We start from the raw sequence: 16,928 nt of genomic DNA, 5'->3' as shown, positions 1-16,928 counted from the left end.
GGCAAGTTTGGGCAAACTTGAACTCATAACCCTTCCATGACCCTACTCGTCTTCACTTCTGGGAGCCCCATTCTCTCCTTCACTAGGGCCAAAGCCCCTCACTCATTACACCCTTTACCCTCCCATCCCATACCCAATCCCACCTCCAGGGAGGGCTGCTACCTGGGTTGGAGCCACCACCACCTCTCACTGTAACCATCTTCTCACTGGGCAGCCAGCTTCCACTCTCACCCCTCTGTCAGTTCCCCTGAGGAATCTTTTTAAAGCCGGTCAGATCACATCTTCCCCTACGTGGGGCCTGCATGTCCTGGATCCCTTCACTTTGGCACCACTGCCTTCTTCCATGTTCCTGGAAACAGCAGGTACAGTCTCATCTTTGACTCCATTTGCTCCTCCCTTGGCTCCTTTATGTCTTAATTAAAACGTTGCCTTAGAGAGGCCTCTTCTAGCTGCTTTATTTTAAAATTACAGAGATTGTGTGTGTACCTCAGTGTCAGAGCGTGTGCCTCACATGGGTTACATCCCCAGCATCGCAAAGAACAAGACAGATATACACCCCCACACAAACACCTCCATCCTCAACCTCCTTTCCTGCTTGTATTTCTTCATAATACACCTTCTCTCTTATAAATCTTTTTTGCTTATCTCGTTTCTCCCAACTAAAAGTCAGCTCGATGAAGGAAAGGAATTTTGTTTTTTATGTTTATTGCCCTGTGTGGACACTCATAAATATCTGTTGAATACATGAAGCTTCGTTTGTTGAATGACCTTCATTCAGGACTCGTGCGTGATGCTGAACAAATTTCCCAGCAGACATAACGCCATCATCTCGCCATCCAGTTGCCTCAAGCTGTGTTCCACATTCCATGCTTTTGCTTAAAATGGGTCCGAGTCAGGATCACTCCACCTATTCATCAAGGAACTCCTCCGATCTTCCTCCCAAGCCAAGACTTAAAGGTAAGGACCCCGAACTTCCCAGACACTATGGGAAGGTTGCTGGGTTGCTATAGTTACCACATCTGCCTGGGACGGAATATCCCCAGGGTGCCCCGCCTCAACCTGTAGGAGGTATTAGTTCCCGACCGCAGCACAGGGCGGGGAGGGGGCGTATGGAAGGCTGCGAGGAGGTTTCCTAACACCCCTCCACCACACCCACGCAGTTGTCAAGGAAACGAAGCGCTCACCCCACCATGCCTTTCTTAAAAAAAAAAAACAAAAAAACCCTCTTGTGTACTTAGGAGGGCAGAATGGGCTAGAAAACTGTCTGAAAGGTGGAGACGCCACTCGGTCTTATCACTGACTCCAGCATCTCTCCTACTCTAGGGATTGCTGTGGCCCACGCTTGGACCCCGTAGGGTAACACAGCCCGGGGGAGCGAGGAACGCGCATGCCCGCGACAGAGTTTTACGCGTGCGCAATCGTAGCACTTCCAGTGCAGCGCTAAACTCACGGCTGCGCAGCTGCAGCCTGCTGAGGGAGCCCGGTGGAGGACAGTTCTGCGCTTGCGCCATGTTAGAGGGTGGGAACGAAACCCAGGCTGGGAAGGCTTCGGGGCCGACCAGCCGTCGGCGCGCGTGCGCCTTGGCAAGGAGCGGCCGGGGGCGGGGCCCAGAGGGGAGGGAGAGGGGAGAGAGGCGGGAGGGGGGAAGGGAAGAGGCCGCAGAAGCCCGAGCCCTGACCCACCGGCTGGCTGGGGCTGCGGCAGCGCCGGTGAGTGACCCGTGGCCCGACTCGGTTCCCACCCTCCAAGACCCTCACTTTTTCCGGAGTCCCAGATAGCCTCCGTTATCCTCGTCTGATTTTGGACCCTTGTTATCTCCAGAGCTCCCCTTAATTTCTGGCAATCCTAGCGCCCCACAATCCCCGCAGACCCCAGTCCCAAATATTTTAGGTCCCAGTTCTATCACTGTCCCAGGAGTCCCCATCTCACCGCTGTTCCTGGACATCCTCTAGGGCCTTTATACCGGTCTTGCGCCCCATTGCCCTCAGAACCCATATAGCGCCTCTCTGCTCTAGATGCCCCCTGCTTGCTTTGCTGCATCGCCCCCTTCAGTTTTTCCTTGGACACCCAGGTCTGCACCCGCAGGACACCCCATTCTCCGCCCCTCTCTTCTGTGCCCCCGTTCTCCCCTAACTCCCACATACACCGCCTCTCCTTCCACTTTTCCTCCAGACCCTCCCCCAGTTCCCTTCAACTCCTCGGCAAGGTCTTTTGCGCCCAGAGGAGCCCGCGATGAGCGCTCAGCCCGCGCCTGCCGTTAGGCACTTCTGACTGCCCCCCCGTAGCCGGGCACCCCCACCGCTGCCCAGGGTCGTAGGAGCCCGTGTTGCGGCGGCTGGGGGACACGGAACCCCCGCCAGCGCTATACGCCCTTTGCCCGCAGCGCCGGCGCCCCCCCATGCGCCAGGAGGCCAGACGGAGGCGTCGGGGGGCGCCATGGCCTCTGCGGCTGCGGGCGAGGCAGAGGAGACCACCCGGCTGCGCAAGCCGCGCTTCTCGTTCGAAGAGAATCAGATCCTGATCCGGGAGGTGCGTGCCCACTACCCGCAGCTGTACGGCGCGCAGAGCCGTCGAGTGAGCGTGGCTGAGCGGCGGCGCGTGTGGGACGGCATCGCAGCCAAGATCAATGGCATCACCAGCTGGAAGCGCACCGGGCAGGAGGTGCAGAAGCGCTGGAACGACTTCAAGCGCCGCACCAAAGAGAAGCTGGCCCGAGTACCGCACTCTACGCAGGGTGCGGGTCCTACAGCCGAGGACGCCTTCTCCGCCGAGGAGGAGACCATTTTTGCCATCCTGGGGCCCGGTGTGGCGGGGCCGGGGGCTGGTGCTGGGGCCGAGGAGCCGCCTGCAGCCGCCTCCTCACAGCCGCTGGCCCCAAGCGCCTGTGCCCAACGCTATGTGTTATCTGAGGACCGCAGGGAGGACCGACGGGCAGGTGAGTACCAACACCATTGCCTTAGCAAATGCAGAGTCCACTGTGTCCCGAGCTGATCCAAGTCCTTTATGTGGGCAATCAGATCTTCACTAAAACCTTGGGAGGTGGGTGCTGTTAGTCTCCATTTCACAACTGGGAGAATTAAGCTTAGAAAAATGAAATTAACTTGTCTCAGATCCCGTAGCTGGTAATGTCAGGAATGGAACCAGACCTAGGAGTCCTGGCTCAGGGCCACACTTGGATCCTCCACACAGGCAGGATCTGATTCAGTGCAGAGTAGGGGTAGTAGCACTAGAGGCACAATGCCTGGGTGCCAATCACAACTTTGCTGCTCAGCTGTGTCATCCCAGTAAGTTACTGCACATCATTTTCTGCATCTGTAAAGGGAAGATAAAAATAGTGTACACCTCCAGGGTTTGCTGTGAAGACTGAGTTCATGTGGGCAGATTGCTTGGTACAGCATCTTCAGAACACTCATGGTTAACTCTTGATACCACTGTCAAGGGCGGGAGGTACTAATACTTTCACCATTTTGTAAATCAAAGGCTTGCAGAGGTCTGGTAACTATTTCAAGGTCACGTTTCCAGTAGAGGAGGTGTGGAGAGTGGGTTCCTGAGATTTACCTTTTGCTTACCCTTGACTCTGCGTTCTCATCTCTTCTGCGGCTATTCCCCAGGTATCTGCCCTGTGTGTGGGGGGGTTTTGACACACTGGTGAAAGTGGGGAGACAGTGATGGCTCAGAGCGACAGGCCTGGAGTGGGAGAGCCAGGGGCTGTGGGACCCCATATCGGGCACCTGACTGGGCCTGGGGGTTGTAGGAGGGCTTCCTGGAGGAGGGGACGACAGAGCTGAGGCACAAAAAGGAAGAATGAAAAAGAGCTGGGAGAGGAAACAGTATGTGCAACGTGGAGGGACGAAAGCTTGGCCAGTTTGGGGAAAAGTGAAAGACTGAAGAAATGTTTTGAGATGGAGTCAGAGAGGTCAGCAAAGGCCAGACCATGCTGGGCCTCAAGGTTAAGGTGAGGAGATTGGATTTTATTCTAAACTGTATGGGAAGCCACTTAAGAGTTTTGAGAAATGGAGGGACATGGAGGTGATCAGACCAAGGCAATTCAAGATTTGAGATGGCTCATTTGCCTACCCAAGGTCACACAGCCATAGGAACTCAGATACAGGTGTGTCCAACTCCCAGTCCCTGTACTTATTCCACTGGGCTAATTTGCCCAGAAATAACAGTTAACACTAAGAGCTAATGGGTTTGCCAGAATTAGAGTAACCATGGCTCATAAGTTAAGGTCAGGTCTTGGGTCTTCATCTTGTGAGCCTTTAGAAGACATGAAAGTATCTTGAGCAGGAGACACAATCATTGGGGACTCTCATTCTAAGGTTCAGTCAGACTGCAGTGGTTTTTGTTTTCGTTTGCTGTACTGGAGACTGAACCCTGGGTATTCACACTGAGCTACATTCCCAAACCGTTTTTATTTTATTTTTTTTTAATTTTGAGACGGGCTCACTAAGTCATTAAGTTGCCCAGGCTGGGCTCAAACTATGATCCTACTTCCTCAGCCTCCCAGAGTGCTGAGATTAAGAGAATACCTCACTGTGCCTGGCTGAGCCTTGGTGTTTCTACCTGAGAAATGGCCTCATTGTGCCAGAGCAGAAATGCCATTTTCTCAGAAAGTATGCAGCCACCTGATTGGTTGTTCAATAAATAATGTATTAAGAACCTTTTTCAAGGTGAGACACTATAGAAGGTGCTGGGAATACTATGGAGAAAAAGACTAATCCCTTTTCCTTATGAAGCCAACACTGTAAATGGGGGAGACAGACCACAAACAGTGGCCCCCAAAACATACACCAGAAGATGGTAAGAATTGGGGAAAGAAAGGAACCATGTTATGAGGGCAGTGAGTGATGGAAGGAGGCCATATAGACAGAGTAGGCAGGAAGGGCTTCTCCAAGGATGTAAAGTCAAGCAGGGACCTGGATAGAGAGATTGAGCCTAGTGGCTATTTGGGAGAAGAGTGCTCCAGCTAGAGGAAAAGGCATGTACAAAGGCCCTGAGGCAGGAACATGCTTTTTTTGGTACCAGGGATCGAACTCAAGTCCTTCCACTTTCGAGGCAGGCTGCGGAACCACTGAGCTAAATCCTGGCCCTAATTACACTCTTTTAACACACTATAAAACTTGGGCCGGGGATTTAGCTCAGTGGTTCTGGTTTCTGCTGCCTGCCCTGCAAGTGCAAGGACCCAAGTTCGATCCCTGGTACCAAAAAAAACTTACAAAAGGAACTGCTCTGATTGAAGGACAGGAATAGGTCCTGGTGCAGCCTACAGTAGCCTGAGCCATCTTTGCTGGGACTGGAAAGAGAGCTAAGGACCATGTATCCCTGATATAACATTTTCAAGAACAATAATGACATTGAGAATTTGAGCCTGAAGTGATGAGTGAATCCCGATGGTGGCCCTCAGGGAGATGTTCTGTTATTGGTCACTCAGTTCCATGCTTAGATATATGTTCATTTACCCATGGGGAAACTGAGGCCCCAGGGTTGCCAATAAATATGATTTTAGCTTTCTTAGTGGACCTTCTATGACTCTGTCAGCCCTGAGGGTGCTAAGCCCAGGCCATACCCAGGAAGACTCAGCAAGGAAAGTGTGCAGTAACCCTCTCTCTCCCTGCCCCCCGCCCCCAGCATTCAAGGTAGGAGGCAGCTGCTGCCTGGGGGAGACTAGGGTGATCTGATTGGCCAAGGAGAGCTGGGAAGGCTTCCCTGAAGAAGGGATGGCGGAACCCCAGAAGAGACAGTGTAAGGTGGGTGACCCTGGCAGAGGAACACTGTGCACGCTGGCCCTGAGGCAGGGAAGAGGGGCAGAAGTCAGTGGGTGGGGACAAGAGCTGAGGCTGTATGGCTGTGGGAAAGTCTTGACTTGTTCCAAGAGCCACATGGAGCTGTGGGACAGTCCTGAGAGGGCCTGGGGCCTAAGGCCTGAGGCCTGCAGCCCTGTCAGTGCTGACTCTCTGGAAGCCACAGTTCTTTTTCTTTAATGAGAAAAGTATAAGGGCTGGGGATTTAGCCCAGTGGTTCTGGCACCTGCCTCAAAAGCGCAAGGTCCTGAGTTCGATCCCCAGTACCAAAAGAAAAAGAAAAAGTATAAGCCAGGTGTGGCAACACTTGTCTGTAATCCCAGCACTCTAAGAGGCTGAGGCAGGAGGATTGCAAGCTCTAGCCCAGTCTGGGCAACTTAGCGATTTAGTGAGATGCTGTCTTAAACAATTTTGAAAGGGCTGGAGTTGTAGCTCAGTGACATAATGCCCCTGGCTTTGATTTGAAGTATTACAGGGAAAAAAGGAAAAAGAAAAGATAGATAAGATTCTAGGTTCTGAGCAAACAAGAAGGCCCTGCCTGATGGAGCCGACATAAGGAGAACACAGAAAAACTGATCAGTTCTAAGCCAGGGGAAGATGAGAGCTGTTAAGTAGAATCAGGTAGGACTAAGGGAGAGAAGTGGAAAGGGATTGCACCTTCTTTAGATGACTGTCAAGAAGGCTTCCCTGGGAGGCAAGAAGAGGCATCATGTCGACCTGAAGGCCTGGAGGAGGTAAGGGAGGAAGCCAGGCAGGTGTCTGGGGAAAGGTCTTTCCAGGCCAGGGGATCAGCATGTGCAAAGGCCCTGAGGCAGGAGCAAGCCTATTGTATTGAGGTCCAGCAAGGAGGCCAATGTGGCTGGAGCCAGTGAGCAAGAAGGAGGAAAGGGAGTTGAGGTCAGTGAGGCAATGGAGGCAGATCATGCAGTGCCTTGGGGTCCTTAACAACTTTGCTTTTACCTTGAGTGGGATGGGAGCCTCAGGAAGGTTTAAACAGAAAAAAAAGACAGTTTTCTGGTTTGTATGCCTTGAATTTTAAAAGCAACTTTATGGTGATAAAATTCCCATACCATAAAATTTAGGACTGGGGGTCCAGCTCAGTGGTAGTGCTTGCCTAGCATAAGCAAAGCCCTGGGTTATATCCCCAGCACTGTAAAAAAATAAATAAAAAATAAGGTGTACAATTCAGTGGCTTTTAGTGTATTCGGAGTTGTGCAACCTTTCCATCCTTTCAAAAAGAGCCCCTTCACCTCTAAGCCATCTCATGCGTCCCCCGCAGTAGACAGCTACCAATTTACCCTGTGTGTCTGTCTATAGGCTGGCCTGATCAGCACATTTCATATGAATAGAATCATGCAGTGTGTGGTTCTTTACCTCAGGCTTCTATCCTGCAGCCTGCCTGTATTTCAAGCAGAGCCCTTGGGCTTCTGGCAAGGGAAGAATCCTAAAGGCAGGGTTGGGAACAGGGAGCCCAGGAGGGAGCCCAGGGAAGAGCCCAGATGTAGTTACTCCGCTGTTGTGAGAAGAGGGGTGGTGTTGGGTTTAATTTGAAGGCAGATCCTATGGCAATTGGATGGGATGGTGTCTGGAGAAAAAAAGGAATTTCTAAAGCAGCTGGAAGGACGGCGCTGCCATCAGCTGAGAGGAGGGTGGCTGAGGAAGGAGAGGTGGGGAGGATCAGCAGCTCAGGTCAGCCAGTGAGTCTGAGGCTTCACTAGATGGACCCAGCAACTGTGCCCAGTACACAACTGGAGACCCTGGGAATAGGAGGCCTGGTAGCAAGCTGTTCAAGGCCATGTATAGAAATGAGATTCCAGGTGCACAGAGGCCAGGGAAGCTCAGCAGCCGGGGCTTAAATTGGGAAATCCTGCCATCCTGGTTGGAGAGAGCCCCCAGGGCTCTAGTACCCCACTTCTGTCCCAGCCTCCCACCTCCCCAGGGTCCAGCAGTGGAGCCTGAAAGGTGTGAGGGTGTCCAGGGGGTTCAGAGCCTCTGAGTGAAGTGGGAGCTGCCTGCCACTTGGAGGATTTCCGGGACTTGTTTCCACTACAGCTGGCACAGGGGTGGCCAGGTTAAATATACTGATTGTCTCTTCGGGGTACACTGATTGTCACAAGGTTCTCCTCTAAGACATGAGCTGGCTTAGGTTTCTTTTTTCTTTTCTTTTTTTTTTTTTTTTTTGGTACCAGGGATCGAACTCTGGACCTCATGCTTGTGAGGCAGGTGATGGAACCACTGAGCTAAATCCCCAGCCCCAAGCTGGCTTAGGTTTTAAAAGGATTGCTTTGGAAGCAGAGCATGGTGGCCCATGTCTGTAATCCCAGCACTCAGGAAGCTGAAGCAGGAGGATCACTGCAAATTCAGAGCCAGCTTGAGCTATGTAACATTCTGAACTACATAGTGAGACCCTGCCTCAAAAAAGAGAGAGAGGGAGATCACTTTGGAGCCAGGATAGGGTACAGGTGAACAAGAGGAGGAAAGGAGAAATCAAGATAGCATTGTCGGGTCATGCATGCAATGGGTAATAAATATATCAGCCACTGTTTAAATTTTAAAATCTTTATTACAGTAAGAGACTCATTGCCATTAACTCCCCTCAAAATAACCCCCCCTCTTGAAATATACTTATCCTATTATTTATTTATTTATTTATTTATTTGCCACTTTACGAAGCAGTTTTGCAAGTCCTTTCCCTGGGTATCTTATGAAATGTGATAAAAAATATGGTGAATTCAGATGCCAAGTGTTTTTCCAAGAGAAAAACAGGCTTATAACATGAGCCTCATAACATGAGCCCCATAACATGAGCCCCCAGATTCGGCACCTGTGCTTTCTGTCTTTTCCTTCAAGATGACCACGAAAGGTCAATATTTTGAATCAATTTAGGACATCGAGATACCCATGAGTGTACAACTAAAGACACAGAACAGGACTTCGGAACTGCTTCAGAAAGTGGCAAGAAAATGATGAGATAAGTGTGTTTGAAGCCCTAGGGAGAGGTTAAGGGGCGTGGGGGACATTACTGACAATGCGTCTTTCACAGTAATGCATTTGTCAAACTCAGACATTCACCGTATTTTTCCATCTCCTTAACAATATCTCTCTCTCTCTCTCTCTCTTTCTCTCTCTCTCTCTCTCTCTCTCTCTCTCCCTCCCTCCCTCCCTCCCTCCCTCCCTCTCTCTCTCTCTCTCTCTCTCTCTCTGGCAGATATACCAGCCCACGGCAAGGGGGGCTCCAGCAGCCCCGAGCCGGAGCCCTGGGCCCGGCCCTCCTGCAATCCCCAGGAAGGGGGCTGCCCACAGTCCAAGGAGCGTGAGTCCCCGCCCCCTCCAGCCGTGCAGACTGTTCAGCTGCCCCGCCTGGCCTTGTCTCCACCGCCCTCTGCCCCTGCACCCCGACCCCCGCCGCTGACACAGGTGGCACCCGCACCCCCCAGCCCCCCACCCGCCCCTCGGCCTCCGCCCACGCCTTCGGCCCCAGACCCCTCCCTGGACTTCCTGCGAGCCCAGCAGGAGACTGCCCACGCCATCCGGGAGCTGGCTGGTACCCTTCGACAGGGCCTGGCCAAACTGAGCGAGGCTCTCAGCGCCCTGCTACCCCTTCTCCCCGGAACCCCAGTCGACCCACTGCCCCCGCCTCAGCCCCCGTCCCCGCCTCCTAGGCCAGTCCCGCCCCCACCTGCCCCCAAGGTGGAGGTCTCTGCAGAACCCGTGTCCGTGGTGGCTGCTGTCGTGGATGGGGCTGTGGTGGCCACCAGGGGGGTAATCATCCCTCCTCGGAGTGAGGAGGGGGTGCCTCGGCCACCCCAACCCCCACTCCCTGTACACGACTCACCCCCACACAAGAGGAGGAAAGGGTTCCCTACGCGGAAGAGGCGGGGCCGATGGAAATCTCCGTGAAATCTACTCTCCTCCTCCTCCTGCCTGCACCCCCACTCCCGGCTTGGCGCAGTCAAGGGGGTCAGTGCTCCTTGCCCATTCCAGCAGCTCCCTGGCTCCCTGCTCCAGGGGGTGAGCGCCCCACTCCCTGTGCTAGTTAGTGCCTGATTCTCTGGGGCGGGGGCTCTTGATGGGCTCCCCCAGCCCCTTTCTCTGGTACAGTGCTGTCTGCCTGGCTGCCTCCCTTAACCCTGACTTCTAAGCCATCAATTTTACCTTATTTATTATATTGCCCTTTGTGGGGTGAGGAGGGCACCTCTCTGGTCTGCACATCCCACACCCCTAACAATTCCTGTTCTTGACTTGAAGAGAATTGACCAGCCCAGACTTTGGAGGGGTTGGGAGTTGCTGGATGAATCAGAATGTGGGTGACAAAGGATGTAGCTGTCTGTACTCTAGGGAGAGGGGCTGAGTTCTGCCTGGGGATGGATGGGTGGGGCCTCTGCCTTCCATCACCGTCTCTGACCTCCAAGCTCAGCCCCCTCCTTTCTCCTCAGTGGTGACAAGATACCAATAAACTTATTTTTCATATAATCACTTGGGGCTCTTCTGAGACAGACCTAGGAGTCCAGCACCTATAGCTGCCCCATCCCCTTGAAGTTGGGAGGGTGGTTTTTCCAGCCACCCCTCTGCCAAAAACCAAGTCTTTGTCAGTGAAATCTTACTCTTCCGGGTCCTTCAGATACCAGCCAAAATGTCACCTCTTCCAGGAGAGCATCAAGGACTCCATCCCCCAGGCTGAGATGGGTCAGCCCCTTCCAGTGTTGTCTCTGTTGTGTGTTTTGGGGGCGCTTTTTGGTACCAGGGATTGAACTTGGGACCTTGCACTTGCGAGGAAGGTGGCGGCACCACTGAGCTAAATCTCAGGCCCCTGTTGTGTGTTTCTTTTCACAGCATGCCCTAAGGGAGTGCTGTTTAAGGTGCATTTCCCCCAAAGCCTCAGGAAGGCAGGAAGTGGTTCTCTTGTACGCCTCCCATACTTGCTGCAGTAGAACCGTAGGCCTCCATTGTCCTCATCTGTAAAATGAGCATAAAGCTTGAGGAGTGTCTACCCTTGCTCCCCTCCAAAAAACCCCCCAAAATATATGAGTCTCTTTTCTACAGTTAAATTCTATTTCATCCTTCAGGTCTCAGCTGAAATGCCACCTACTCAGAAAAGCTTTTCCTGACACACCCCTGCCCCATGTGCACAGCAGTTAAACAACATATCAGCTTCTGTCACCAGGCTGAGTGTCATCAGGGCAAGGCCTGAACCTGTGTCAATCATTGCTGTTTCCCCAGCATCAAGAGGTGTTCAGTATGTGGAGTAATATCCAGTTTAAAAACAAAAACTTTCATGTATGGCACTTTTTTGGGTGATATTATTATATATCCTTTGCTAAGTTGCCTGTGCTAGAGTTGAATTTACAGTCCTCCTGCCTCAGCTTTCCAGAGTGCTCCAATTAGAACCATGCACCACCATGTCCAGCTTTTATTTTTTTGAGACAGAGACACTATGTACCTCAGGCTGGCCTTGAACTCACAGTGATCCTCCTGCCCTAGCTTTGCCAGTGATGGGATTATAGGAGTGCACCACCATGCCTGGCCAGTTTTGTTTTGTTTTGTACCCCTCTTCTGGTTTAGGAATTGAACCCAGGGCCTCATGCATGCTGGGTAGGTGTCTACTACTGAGCTACACCCCCAGCCCTATGGCATTTGTGGTAGGCACTAAGCTAAGTGTTTATATGCATGTTTGCATTTCAACCTAAAGAGGCCCAAGGGAAAAATAGACCGGGGGTCTCCATTACCTTCCCTCAGAAGTTTAGGTACTTGCCAGAGGCCTCAGCTGTCTTAGGTCAAATCAATCCATCCCACCTGAAGCCTTAATCTGGCCAGAATTCTTACTTCCCACTAGTATTTACTAAATAATGGCACAAAGGCAATTTTATGTGGCACATGAATGGCCTTTTGTGTGGTTCTGAAGTTTTAACTGATTTTTTTTTTTTTTTTAGACAGGGTCTCACTGTGTATTTCAGGCTGACCTTGAACTTGTAGGTAGCCCAGGCTGGTCTTGAACTCACAACACTGCCTCATCCTCCCAAGTGCTGGGATTACAGGAATGCACCACCGCACCAGCCTTTAACTGATTCTGTTTTTAAAATGTGAACCATTATGCTGTGATGCTGCCTCCATCATGACAACTGATGCCAGCACCATGCCCTGGAAATTCCAGCAGGGAAATTTGTAAATAGGCTCCATAATTGGACTTTATTTTCCTTTCTAGAATCTCTCATAAATAATGTCTCCAAAGAAATGTCTGAAATTTCAGGTTTAATCAGTTTTCATGCAGAATGTCTTGAGCTGGAAAAGTAGACCCATGACATAAAAGCAAGCTTGCATGGTGGGCTCACATACAAGGACACCTGCCTGAGGACCACCAGGACAACCAAGAAGTCCGAAGGAACAAGATACAAACCTGCTGTATTTAAAGGGGGGGGGGGCAGGGGTATTGCTCAGGGGTAAAGACCTTAAGTGTGAGATGTTGAATTGGAACCCCTGCACTCAAAAAAGAAAAATTTTTTTTGAAGGGCCGGGATTTAGCTCTGGTTCCGCAACCTGCTTCGTGAGCGCAAGGTCCCTAGTTGAATCCCTGGTACCCCACCCCCACCCCCCAGAAAAGAATTGCTGGGCCTGGTGGTGCACGTTTGTAATCACAGCACTCTAGGAGACTGAGGCAGGAGGTTGATAAATTCGAAGCCTGCCTGGGCAATTTGGTGATTTAGCAAAACCCTGTCTCAGAAAGTGCTGAGGATGTAGCTCAGTGCAAAGGCCTTGGGCTCAGTTTCCAGTAATTTAAAGTAGATAGTACAGCAAACCCATGATTATGAATATAATACTCCCTGGAATGAGTAGTAGTATTTTTTAGTGGAGAAAGGTGTCCATGTGTGGTGGTGTATACCTGTAATTCCAACACTCCGGGAAGTTGAGCCAGGAGGATCAAGTCTGAGGCAAGTCTTCGGCAATTTAGCAAGACACTCAAAAATTTGAAAAAGGGCTAGGGATGTATCCAAGGACCTGGTTCAATCCTCAGTACTACAAAGAGATGAAAAGAAAAGTTCATAACAGGTGGTAGGTAAAATTGTGAAACTGAGATGTTTGTATAGTCTGTCGGGGCTGCTTGTGGTTGCAGTGAGGAGACAGGAAGGCAGGCAGCTTTAGATTGAAAACTACTAATGAATGAAAACTGGCAAGTCATTGAACTACTTAAAAGCATAAAACTCGGACCCAGAGGACAGCTTCTGTGGGTTAGAATCTGAAGACCCGCATCGCCCCTCCCCAAAGCCTGCCTCGTACAGTTCCCGACTCCCGGAAGTGAAAACTTGGGGGTCCCCAAATCCTGGCTGGGCCCACCACGTAGTAGGCTCTGGAGGTTTGAAAGGTGGTAGTGTGGTGCTTGCCCTCTCCCAGGGCCCTCTTTTTGGTCGCCATTTCTTTGCCCTCTTCTGTTGATCCCAATTAGGGAGCAAGGGGATAAAGATGCCCAAACCCCACGTGCCCAAAGTAAGGAAAGCACCGCAGGAACACGGGGGGAGGGGAGCAGCGGGAATCAGGAAGGCCTCCCCCAGCCCTCCAGACGGCGGAAGTGCGTCACTAGCTCCGGACCGCAAGGCATTTTGGGAGTTGTAGTAAAATCGGGGGTGTCGGAGGAGCAGACAATGTAACCCTTTGCAGACCGAATCGCGCAGGGAGAGTTGAACAGAGTTGGAGGGCGCTCGGTCACTCCGCTCCTTTCCTAGAGGAAGAAACTGAGGCCGGAGCTTAGCTCAGGAGCCCTCAGTCCTCTCTCCGACTGTGGTCGGTCCCAGAAACTGATGTCTAGGACTTCAGGGGAGAACAAAGTCCTAACTAGACAACTTCCACAACAATTGCCTGCTTCCTGTCGCCTGAAACCATCCAATCAGGGCCTCTTCGCACCGCCCCAGGATCTGCTTTCCTAACCGGTCATCGGTCCTCCTTCGATGGGCGGGGAAACAGGCTCAGAGAGGGCATGACTTGTTAAAGTTGCACTGTAAATTGAGTGCAAAACGGATGCTCGAAGCCTGTCCACCCGCTGCAATTTCTGAATCCTTGGTACTTCTGATCAATCGAATCACCTCCCCGCCCCGAACCCTTGGGCCCGCGCTCCTCCGGGCGCTCAAGGAGCAGTTAAGGAGATTGAGCGCGACGAGGCGGCGCCCCTTTCTCCTCAGCTGCCTGCTGTCCCTTTAAGAACCGGCCCCGGCGGGACTACATTTCCCAGAAGGCTTTGCCCGCGCGTTATGTAACTTTCCCTGCGAAGCGGCCTCTGGGGCAGAAAGAGGAGGTGGAGGGAGCGACGGCCGTTGCGGCAGCGGCCTCGGCGGCGGGAGCAGCGGGAGCCCGAAGTGGCGGCGCCCGCGGCCCATCGGGGCCCGAGCTGTGCGCCTCTGCTCTCGGGCCGGACCGGGCGGGGGCGTAGACGTGCCCCTGTTGGCCTCCTCGAGGGAGGCGGGAGTGAGAAAAAAGGCTCCTGGTCCAGGGGGCGGGGAAGAGGGGCCGGGCCTGGGCCCGGCGAGGAGGCCGAGCCGGAGACCGAACTGTGGCTCGCGCCGTCCGGAGCCGCGGGCCGAACGCGGGCGTAGGCCGAACGTCGGCGGCGGGGGCGAGGCGGGGGCCCGGCGGTGCGCGCGCAGGGGCCATGGCGTCGGTGCAGGCGTCCCGCCGCCAGTGGTGCTACCTATGCGATCTGCCCAAGATGCCGTGGGCCATGGTGTGGGACTTCAGCGAGGCCGTGTGTCGGGGCTGCGTGAATTTTGAGGGCGCAGACCGCATCGAGGTGCTTATCGACGCCGCCCGCCAGCTCAAGCGCAGCCACGTGCTCCCTGAGGGCCGCTCGCCCGGGCCCCCCGCCCTCAAGCACCCGACCACCAAGGACCTGGCGGCGGCGGCCTCACAGGGACCTCCGCTACCACCCCCGCAGGCCCAGACCCAGCCTTCGGGGACTGGCGGCAGCGTCTCCGGCCCCGACCGCTATGACAGGGCCACATCGTCTGGTCGCCTCCCCCTGCCGTCACCCGCCCTGGAATACACCCTGGGGTCCCGCCTGGCCAATGGGCTGGGCCGTGAGGAGGTCGTGGCGGAAGGGGCGCGCAGGGCTTTGCTTGGCTCCATGCCCAGCCTGATGCCCCCCGGGCTGCTGGCAGCTGCCGTGTCTGGCCTGGGCGGCCGAGGCCTGACGCTGGCACCTGGCTTGAGTCCTGTCCGTCCACTTTTCGGCTCTGATTTCGAGAAGGAGAAGCAGCAGAGGAATGCGGACTGTTTGGCGGAACTGAATGAGGCCATGAGGGGCAGGGCAGAGGAGTGGCATGGGCGTCCCAAAGCTGTGCGGGAGCAGCTCCTGGCGTTGTCCGCCTGCGCCCCCTTCAATGTGCGCTTCAAGAAGGATCACGGGCTGGTGGGGCGCGTGTTCGCCTTTGATGCTGCAGCCCGCCCTCCAGGCTATGAGTTTGAGCTGAAGCTCTTCACTGAATACCCGTGTGGTTCTGGCAATGTCTATGCGGGGGTCCTCGCGGTGGCTCGCCAGATGTTCCACGATGCTCTGCGAGAGCCAGGCAAGGCCCTGGCCTCCTCTGGCTTCAAGTACCTGGAGTATGAACGCCGCCACGGTTCGGGCGAATGGCGCCAGTTGGGCGAGCTGCTCACCGACGGGGTCCGCAGCTTCCGAGAGCCTGCTCCTGCTGAGGCCCTGCCCCAGCAGTACCCAGAGTCAGCCCCTGCAGCTCTGTGTGGCCCACCCCCGCGGGCCCCTTCCCGGAACCTGGCACCCACACCACGCCGCCGCAAGGCATCCCCGGAGCCCGAGGGTGAGGCGGCTGGGAAGATGACCACCGAGGAGCAGCAGCAACGACACTGGGTAGCACCCGGTGCGCCGTACTCCACTGAGACCCCTGGTGTGCCCTCCCCCATTGCCGCCCTGAAGAATGTGGCCGAGGCCCTGGGCCACTCACCCAAGGACCCTGGTGGGGGTGGAGGCCCAGTTCGGGCTGGGGGCGCCAGCCCTGCGGCCTCCTCCACGGCCCAGCCGTCCACACAGCATCGCCTAGTGGCCCGCAATGGGGAGGCAGAAGTCAGCCCCACCGCAGGAGCCGAAGCTGTCAGCGGGAGTGGCAGTGGCACAGGGGCAACCCCTGGAGCACCCTTGTGTTGCACCCTGTGCCGAGAGCGGCTGGAAGATACCCACTTCGTCCAGTGCCCCTCGGTGCCCGGACACAAGTTCTGCTTTCCCTGCTCACGGGAGTTCATCAAGGCACAGGGCCCAGCCGGGGAGGTGTACTGCCCCAGTGGTGACAAGTGCCCACTGGTGGGGTCCACTGTCCCTTGGGCCTTTATGCAGGGCGAGATTGCCACCATCCTTGCTGGAGACATCAAGGTCAAGAAAGAACGGGACCCCTAGGCCACCACTGCCACCAGGCTACTGCCCCCTACACCCTTGCCACCCACCGCAGCTGCGGATAAATTATTCCCTCCCCCACCCAACCCAGTACCCCCTCACCTATGTACATACCCCTTTCCTCTGCCCAGATGGGTCCCCTGGGGTAGATGCATTGTGGGTGGGGGGAGAAACCTTGTGACTCCTGTCGGAGGTGGTGGTTGGGGTCCCTTGGCCCCTCAATTTCCCTCTCTCCTTGGCTTGGCTTTGCTGCTGCTTGTAGTTGGGGGAGAGGTGCCCCGTTCCTCCTCAAGAAGGGGCCTCCTGAAAATTCGCTCTTTATAAATGAAGCGAAAGCATTTTATTGACCCCTTCTCCCACCCTTTTGTCCTTCAATAAATCGAAAGATGGGTTTTTTCCTTCTTGGTCCCTTAGTTGTAGTTGTGTGAGCTGCTGCGCCCCCTTTGGGACTGAACTTATCCTACAAGAGAGGGTGCTGCGTTTGGCCCCCAGGTGGCGCCCTTCGTCCAGGCGGGCTGGTGTCTGGTCTTTACAGTTGCTGTCCACTGGTCAAGCGTTGCGGCCATCGGCCCGTTTTCCAGATGACAACTGAGGCCCAGAAAGCGGATGCTCTTGCATGGGACCCAGACAGGTCCAGGAATAGGTTACCCGTCTAGCTGGCCCTTGCCCCGTGTCACCTACCCACGATCGTGGAGGGACTCGTACTCACGAGGGGAGGGAAAGGAGGCAGCAAGAG

The 16,928-nt window shown here is 54.2% G+C and overlaps 2 protein-coding genes across 3 annotated transcripts; both read left to right on the top strand.

Moving 5' to 3' along the window:
* Window positions 1-1,622: 1,622 nt before the first annotated feature.
* On the top strand, window positions 1,623-10,278 carry Mypop (Myb related transcription factor, partner of profilin). 2 transcript variants are annotated; one of them, XM_087200668.1, is made up of 4 exons: window positions 1,623-1,710; window positions 2,385-2,936; window positions 3,511-3,612; window positions 9,014-10,278. In XM_087200668.1, exons 2-4 carry the CDS (start codon window positions 2,438-2,440, stop codon window positions 9,703-9,705), a joined length of 1,293 nt encoding a protein of 430 aa, XP_087056794.1. In that variant the 5' UTR covers window positions 1,623-1,710; window positions 2,385-2,437; the 3' UTR covers window positions 9,706-10,278. The 2 variants fall into 2 exon arrangements, with proteins under 2 accessions (XP_087056794.1, XP_021101531.1); XM_021245872.2 differs by lacking the exon at window positions 3,511-3,612.
* A 3,803-nt stretch (window positions 10,279-14,081) lies between these two features.
* Irf2bp1 (interferon regulatory factor 2 binding protein 1) lies at window positions 14,082-16,590 on the top strand. The gene has a single exon (XM_004867125.4). It carries the CDS (start codon window positions 14,441-14,443, stop codon window positions 16,193-16,195), a length of 1,755 nt encoding a protein of 584 aa, XP_004867182.1. The 5' UTR covers window positions 14,082-14,440; the 3' UTR covers window positions 16,196-16,590.
* The last annotated feature ends 338 nt before the right edge of the window (window positions 16,591-16,928 follow it).

This window comes from Heterocephalus glaber, unplaced genomic scaffold (assembly GCF_053883595.1).
Source record: "Heterocephalus glaber isolate CG9 unplaced genomic scaffold, H.glaber_assembly_v1.0 deba00001744, whole genome shotgun sequence".
In the NCBI taxonomy this organism is placed as follows: domain Eukaryota; kingdom Metazoa; phylum Chordata; class Mammalia; order Rodentia; family Bathyergidae; genus Heterocephalus; species Heterocephalus glaber.
The sequence above is the reverse complement of the archived record's forward strand: the minus strand, read 5'-3'. Positions and strand labels throughout refer to the sequence as shown.

Coding starts and splice junctions, on each gene's coding strand:
- Irf2bp1 (XM_004867125.4), top strand. CDS start 14,441: ATGGCGTCGGTGCAGGCGTCCCGCCGCCAGTGGTGCTACCTATGCGAT.
- Mypop (XM_087200668.1), top strand. CDS start 2,438: ATGGCCTCTGCGGCTGCGGGCGAGGCAGAGGAGACCACCCGGCTGCGC. Junction 2,937..3,510: donor CAGGGAGGACCGACGGGCAG/GTGAGTACCAAC, acceptor AACTATTTCAAG/GTCACGTTTCCAGTAGAGGA. Junction 3,613..9,013: donor CTTCTGCGGCTATTCCCCAG/GTATCTGCCCTG, acceptor TCTCTCTGGCAG/ATATACCAGCCCACGGCAAG.